Source organism: Stegastes partitus, unplaced genomic scaffold, assembly GCF_000690725.1.
Source record: "Stegastes partitus isolate 25-593 unplaced genomic scaffold, Stegastes_partitus-1.0.2 Scaffold53, whole genome shotgun sequence".
Classification (NCBI taxonomy): domain Eukaryota; kingdom Metazoa; phylum Chordata; class Actinopteri; family Pomacentridae; genus Stegastes; species Stegastes partitus.
The window spans coordinates 396,581-404,377 of NW_007577784.1; the positions used below are offsets into that span (position 1 = coordinate 396,581).

At 43.6% G+C, this 7,797-nt stretch overlaps 1 protein-coding gene across 1 annotated transcript in view; it reads right to left on the minus strand.

The window, feature by feature from the left end:
* LOC103352827 (plexin-A1-like) overlaps nt 1–7,797 on the minus strand; it is a 271,387-nt gene that overhangs the window by 20,815 nt on the left and 242,775 nt on the right. Inside the window, 4 exon segments of the mRNA XM_008275498.1 lie at nt 762–858; nt 949–1,052; nt 2,448–2,607; nt 3,190–3,333. Of these exon segments, the coding sequence (XP_008273720.1) occupies nt 762–858; nt 949–1,052; nt 2,448–2,607; nt 3,190–3,333 (505 nt within the window).

Sequence of the window (7,797 nt, forward strand, 5' to 3'; positions counted from 1 at the left end):
CCACCAAGTGGACAAAAATATCTAAATGCACATTTAAATAAATACATAAAGTGTTGAAAATAATCCCTTTTTCCAACATTATCCCTCCAGTGAGCCAGTGACTGGATCAGAGCAGAAAGTCTCACTTTTTGATATTTTTGGTTAACACACCTGAATTGGCATCGATAAAAAAGTGTAAATTTTGGAAGTACAAATACATGCATACAGAGAAAAGTTAAAAAATCATACCTACATATCTGTTTATAGTACGGGTGGTTCTGGAGAGAAGCTACCTCAGCTGTGCATGCATGAGGGATAATATCCACTCAGCATCCCATCAGGGCTTTGTTTGTTTTCCTATTTTTTTATTACCACAGAGTGATTTATCTTCAAAATAGTTTAATTTTCCAGTGAAATCTACCATATTGACGCTGGGCTCCTGTCTATCTGACTGCTGGGTGTCCTCCCTCTCTCTCGTTCACTCTGTCAGCTGCAGATCGAGGTGTCTACTTTAATGCCTGTCATTTACGGACTGCTTGGAAATAGCCGTGGAATAGCCTTGGCCTGGGCTGATGGCAGTGGATAAAAAGGATTGCCATTCACTCAGGGGGAGGTAAAAAAAAAAAAAAATGGAGTCCAATCATGGCCACGACAAACAAAGACAAAGAGTGAATGAAAGAGAGTTAGATGGCGTAGAGAGGGGGGGAGGTGGGGCAGTTAGAGAAATGGGAATCATTGACAGAATGATTTAAATAGGATCAAGTCAAGAATAGCCGCCGTACCGTATCTGCTGAGGCTCTTGGTGAAGGTGGACGAGTTGGAGATGTTATAGGCAGAGTTTTGCTTTGGCACAAGGGCAATCACCGAGCCATCTGTTACCTGCATAACAAAGACACACAACGAAACACTCGGTGTATAAATCCATCTCAGCTGCTTGTCTGTCAACGCATCCACGTGGTTGTTTCGTACCTGATAGTGAGCCAGGGTGTTGAGTCGTTTCCAGTCGTTGTCGATCTTAGTCGTTACATCTTCGTCCTGCAGGATGATTCTGGCCATCCGGCCTTGACGCCATTCTTCAAAAAGAGGAAACAGACAATGAGCGCAAAAGAGTCGGACACACAAACTCTAAAACATCTCACAGTGAGGTCAGGCCTCTTTTCAGTCCTTTCTAAATGCTAAAATCATATTTATGCTTTCATAAACTACAACTGTGCACAACTTTGCTTGTATATTTCCAGGACATTTCTTTATGCCACATGGAGTTGCCAGTTTTTTGTTTGTTTGTTTTTTCTGAATTTAAATCTTTCGAGCTATCTAAATATATACACGGTGACTGGAATCAATATTTTTAAACCAACAATGAATGAAACTCTAATAACTCTAGTAATTTATTCATTTATTTTATTTTATTCACTTATTTTTATTTTTAATTTTTTTAAATAGTTTGGCTCTTTTTCTGTTGGGATTGGTGTTTTTCTCTTGCTGCTGCTGTACCACAGTAATTTCCCAGACTGGGATAAATAAAGTATTTTTCTATTCTTCTATTCTCTATTCTAAAGTTTAGCATCTTTCTGGTTATTCTTTTGGTTTTTACAGATAGGTAGCTATTTTCAGCAAAAACAACAGTCCTGATAAACATTGTATGCTAACGGTTAAGGCCAATATAGCAAACAATATTAGCGACAAGCTAACCAGACATTTTCCACAGGAGCTGATGGAGACCAAAAAGAGGGGAAGGCTAAAAAAAGGAGCAAAAAACAGTGACTACTTTACTTCAAGAATATATATATTTTTCTTTTTAAAGTTATATTTTTTGGCCTTTTTGCCTTTATTGTTTAGGACCTGCAGCAAAGGGCCATGAGCGAGATTTGACCCCACTACCACTGTGTCGGGGACTATAGCCCCTGTACATGGGTCGCCAGCTCAACCAGTTGAACGATAGCGACGGCCCCCAAAAAACAAATTTATTAACCTGCTGTATGCATGACAACCATAACTTCATATATCCATAACTTCCTCCTGGTGTGGACGGCCCCAATGGTAGCGTTTCCCACAATCCCTCAGTGCCATGCCTCTTTTAGTCTTGTGGTGAGTGTGTGCGTCTGTGCGTGCGTCTGTGTGCGCGATTGCATTAGTTGTATGTGTATGTGTATGCATGGAGGGTGGGACGGACGGGTTTACTTTATTTTTTTTTGAAATGTTGTAATGTTTTTAAATGCTTTGTTGTTTTTAAATGTTGTAAAGCACTTTGCGTTGTTGTTGCACATGAAAAGTGCTATACAAATAAAATTTGATTGATTGATTGATATGCAGCTGGCATGCGATAGCCAAAAATCCAAACATACCATCGAAAGTTCAAGTCGCCATCTTCTACATCTGCATTTGAAGGCATCGCGTAATATGTGAACGGCGACATACCTGTGCCCTCGTTCATACAATCGCATTATGCACGCTCAGACGGGACTTACCGAGGTCCATGTCGGACGCTTTCGGCCGTTGCGAATAGGGGCTGCCTTTGTACACGGCGTCGAGCAGCTTCTCTTTGACCTGAGTGATGGTGTCACAGTTCAGACACTTGACCGTCACTTCAGGCGCGTTCTCATTCTCTGGGTTTACGCAGTGCAACGTCTGGCAGGGGAAAAAGAAAAACAAATAGGTACAAATAGAAACAAAGGAAACTGAAGCAGACAAAAGAAATTAAGCACAATCAGGGAAAGGACGGTGCCAACTGCTGAGATGTCTGAATGGTTGTTTAGGTGCATTTGAATGTACCTGACAGCATTTTCACACCTAGTTTGTTTGCTGCAGCTATTTTAAAACCTGGACGTTTTCCTGGTCCGCTTAGACTGTTTGGGTACATAATAACTCGGCTTTCACACTTGGGTGCGGACCAAAACAACCGGAGCCGACCCTGCCGACGAGTAGGCCTCGTCTGCATGTTTCCAATCCAAACCTGAAGTGCCTCGAGTGGACGGACAGCACGGTTACCACTGGGCCAGATCACAAGTGGACACTGAAGCTGTGTTTGTGCAGTCAGAAGACTCCGGACTAATTAGGAGAAATGGTGTCTCTGACTTTTTTTTTTTTTACACATGATTAGCTGGAGTTTAAAGTTTCCCCTCACTGTCAGATGTGACTAAAGCTCAACATTCAGACCACACTCTGGCCCGGCAGATGAAACGGGCCTCAAGACACAGCACGTTTACTGACCAGCGTTTTGTAGTCAATCTGTTGCCTGATGAGCTTGTCCTCACTCAGAGAGTAGCGGGCTTCTCCTGTGATGGCGTCGATCGGCCCCTTCTCCATCTGCTGCTTGATGGCACAGTAAAGCATGAACAGAGGCTCCCCGGCGCACTCCTGGTGACGGAGAAGGCAGAAATAAACCAAGTTATCCGCAGTTCAAGCTGATTCTCCATTCATGGAGTCTTTTATTTGAGTAATTGTGGGAGTTTTTAAGGGGGTATTCTGTCTTTCATGACAAAAAGAAAAGATGTTTTTTGTGTCATGGCCTCTTTGAAGAAAACACAGAGAAAAATGTGTTAAAATTCTTCTTCTGTAAAATGAGCTACTAACAACTGAAATTTACAATATATTAAAAATCCATCTCCGCACAGTGGGAGGTTATTATGACAAAAGCCAAAATACCGTTTTTTTTAATTAGGGTCCGAGCACACCAGTGCAAGGACCCTATTGTAACCCTTGTGATTATTATTATTAATATTATTATGGTACGCAAACTTTGAACGCGTTTTTGAGGACCTAAACGTGCTCGAAAACTCACCAAAATCACCATGCACTTCAGGACTGGCGGAAATCGGAAACTATCAGAGATGTGGACATGTCACTGCCAAAATGGCTCCACAGCGCCACCTTGAACATTTCGCCGGAGTCCTGTCGGAAGCACGTTTGCCCTAGCGCTATGCAATTTCAAAGGCATATAGAGCTGGTCAGCACGAACAAAAAACTCTCCCTGCTCCAAGCTCTAAAATGCAACATGGCTCAACAGCGCCCCCTACAATATTTCAACAGGGTCCCATCGTGGCTACGTTTCACCTACTACTACAAAACTCGCCACACATGTGTAACAACTCGTGCCGCACAAAAAAGTCCATTAGCATGTTTCTGTAAACCCAACAGGAAATCCGCCATGTTGGAAAAACCGCGACCATTTTTCGTAACTAGGCCACACTTGCTCCGATCTGTCCCAAACTCCACATGCCGGATCACAGTCCCGGCCGGAGCAGGTTTGCGCCACACCCCGCCGTGCGCGAAGGTCGACAAGCGTAGTGCGAGGACCCGTCCATCGCCGCTTGCGGCTTTAATTGAAATTGCATCTTTTTTTCTCCAATGTTGGTGCTATGCCCAATCCTGCTAAACATGGAGGATTTCTACAGAGATGTTCTTCTTTTTAACAGATGCTGGAGGGGTTGTGTCGCTCCTCCTTTCTCTTTAAAACACCACCAAAAGTGCTCCGTTGGATTCAAGTCAAGCAACACACTTGTCCAGGTTCACTTCTTCAGAAACTCTTGTGTGATGTTGGCAGTGTGTTCTGGACTCTCCTCATGCCTGAATATTCCTCTTCTGCACAGTTGGGAGCGATCTTCGTATTTTGGTATCCAAAGACATTAACGGTGCCATCTTTAAACGTCATCCCCCCCCAACACCTTTTGCACTAACGCAGCCCCGTATTATCACACTCCCACCTCAGTGCCTTACTGTTAGGACTACTCTGGTAGTCCTGGGCGGGTTGACGCCAAAACATGCCGGACCTCATCTGAAATTTATCACGGTTTCAAAAAAATGCGCTTCCAACAGCCACCGGGCTCCTTTTTCATGTTATTTAGCAAAGTTTCGTCGTGCAGCAGCTTTCTGCCGAATGGCAAGCGAGGGTGTTTTTCTGGGAGTGCGTCCATTGAAGTTGACTTTATGCAACGTCCTTCGCTCTGTCTGAGCTGTCACAGAAACTCAGATCTCCATCACGCCAAGTCTGAAGCACTTGGCTGTCTGTCTCTCAGCGCTAGATTGTGCAAGTACCACGCTGTCCATGGCATCGTTTTTGGAGAAAACCACTGTCGCTCTGATTAAAAACGACTCATTCTGTCCCTCCTGATTACTGCTGCAACTGTGTTTTTCACTTGATCTTCCTGTATCCTTTTCCACCTTTGGGAAGTTTTACAGTGAAGCTCGTTGCAGACAGATGCAGCCGGATTGGCCCAAAGCTGAGAGCGTTCTGATGATCAGAGGTCATTTTATAACCACGATCGTGCAGTTCGACTGATTGGAAATCACGTTTCCTCGGTTTTGTTTCAGCGATCACACGTTCAGTCACTTTTGTTGCGTTGAAAATCAAATTTTTTTCTAGTTTTTAAAGAAAAAACATTCTTTCTTGTCAACTTAAGATCCGAATGATTCAAAACACTACCACCTCTCAGTAATTGCATTAAGTGATACTGCACAGGGGTGTATCCACGTCTATTGTGTACTGTACTACGACTACAGCTCACCTGATTAGCATTAAATGTTGCGGCTACGGTCCAATAACACACATTGCTTGGTGTGTGTCGTCTGGAAAGCAATCAGCCGAAAACGTTTTTCTGTTGCACAACTTAGAATATTGATTAGTAAAAAAAAACACTTTGGAAGTGTGTATTCATCCTGCAGCAGGAAGAGGAAGCTGAAAATAGCTTGACGTTGTCGGCTTAACAAAAAAGTGACATAAAAAGCGTTCTGCTTAAACTCGATCGTTTCTCTGAGAGAAATAACGGCTGCAATCAAAGGAAAATCACGTGAAAAAAAATCACACGTCGCATGACCGGAGCGTCGTCTTCTGTACGAACGCTTCCCTCTGACTCGCCTCACAGTCCCTCCGTCTGTGTTGGATAAAATAGTGCCACCGATTTTACATCTAGTTTCCCCAGACGTTAAATTTCAGATGCAATTTTCTCTGCCATGGTGAGCGGTCTGAGGTGATAAATCAGGTGCGGCAGCTGCTTTTCTCTCTCTCTCCTTCTCTTCTTTTCCTCCCATATCCACTCCCTCGTCCCATATTTTCTACCTCCGAACGCCTTAAAATACATGAAATCAAACATGCAACTTTTAGCTCTGCTGCTTCTCCTCTATGCTGCACAGCGGACCCTCGGAAAGAAGGAAGTTTGACTGTTTAGTGCATGAAAAAGGGAAATAAATCCTGAGCAAATACATCCTATGCTGTGTGTTTTAGCAGCAGCACTTAAACGAGCTATTAGCAAAGGACGTACTTTAGCCGATTCCCACGGCTCCATGTGAAGGAGTCCAAACTTAAAGTTGCCAAGATTTCCGCTGTACGTTCTCTGCTGGCAAAAACAACCCTCACCGTGTCTCTAATGTGGATTTTTTTTTTTTTTTTAGGGTTTAAGATATGGTAAGAAAAACAGCTGCAAGCATAAAAGAATAAAAGAAAATATGCTCCGTAGCCTGCATAACTTTCTGCTCCATCTCCTGATAATTGAATCCTCCCTTACTTCCTTCCTAAAACCTCTAAAACATTTAAAATCAGACTGGCATAAAAAAGGAGCCATCTTGGGCCTTAAAAATCTTCTCGAAATTATGTTTCGCAAAAATGAACACTGCAACGCCTTTCATTCTGGAGGAAGGCTTATATAAATCTTTTCAGTCCCTTTTTTTTTTTTCCCCCCGCCGCAGTTGAGCTTTTGTGACCAGACACAGATGTTATAAATATGTTTCCCACTCTCCACCTCCATCAAAGACACTTGCCAATCAATAGTGTCATTAGTCATCACTTGGGCCCAAGGAAAACACTCCCGACTGAAGTAGCAGCAGTTTAGAGGGGAGAGAGAGGACACATCACGGCCAATACTCATCCTGACGAGAGTTTAATGATCGACCGCGCGGCGCTCAGGGAGATACTTCAGCGTGTGTGTGTGTGTGTGTGTGTGTGTGTGTGTGTGTGTGTGTGTGTTGGAGATGCATGAGGTCCAGATGAGAACAGGGGAAAGTACTAATTTATCTGTCTCACCTTCAAGCACACTCAACAGCTCGCTTCTTCTTTCTAACGCGCACATTTCTCCTTTTTTTTTCTTTTTTTCCTTTCTCCCTGTAATATCCTCAACACTTTGCTGTCATTTCATCTCCCGTCTCTACTTCTTCACTTTCCGTCTCTCGCGGCGTTAAAAACATCCCCGTGGAGAATCGTCTGAATGTCAAATGTTTGCAGATTCTATCACCTCTAAATAACTGCATGATTGCGCGGAGTGTTTCGTCTCAACAATCGCGAGGTGTATTAAAAAACACAAGCCTCCGCTATCACCTGAGAACCTGCGAACGTGGTTATGAAACGAGCTGTGAACTTTCGGAGTTCTGCGGCTCGAGGCTATGTTTAGCTGCATGTCTGCATCATGGCTCCGCAGTGGGAATAACAGCCTGAAGAATTAAAAATAAACCTGAATGCGAGACTTTACACAGATGGGACTGGACGTTGGAAGATCTGTGAGAGAACGAGCAGTACCACTAATCAGAGCTCCTAAAATGCCATCATGGACGGTGCACTACTTGCACCATGAACCTTTTTTCCAACAGTGGGGCTTCAGATGTGGCACAAGGAGTGATGAAAGGAAACAAAGGAGTTGCTGTGACAACTGTGACAGTGAAAAGGTTTTTGCATGTGATAAGCTTCTGTACAACAAACACATCCTCCTCGCTTGATCTTTGGAGAAAAAGAAACTGCAAGACGAGATGTTGCTGAAGGACAAGACGCCTCATGGATTTTGGGGTCACACTCTTTGGTCAAGACGGGGTCCAGCATGGACCTGGTCAGGAGTG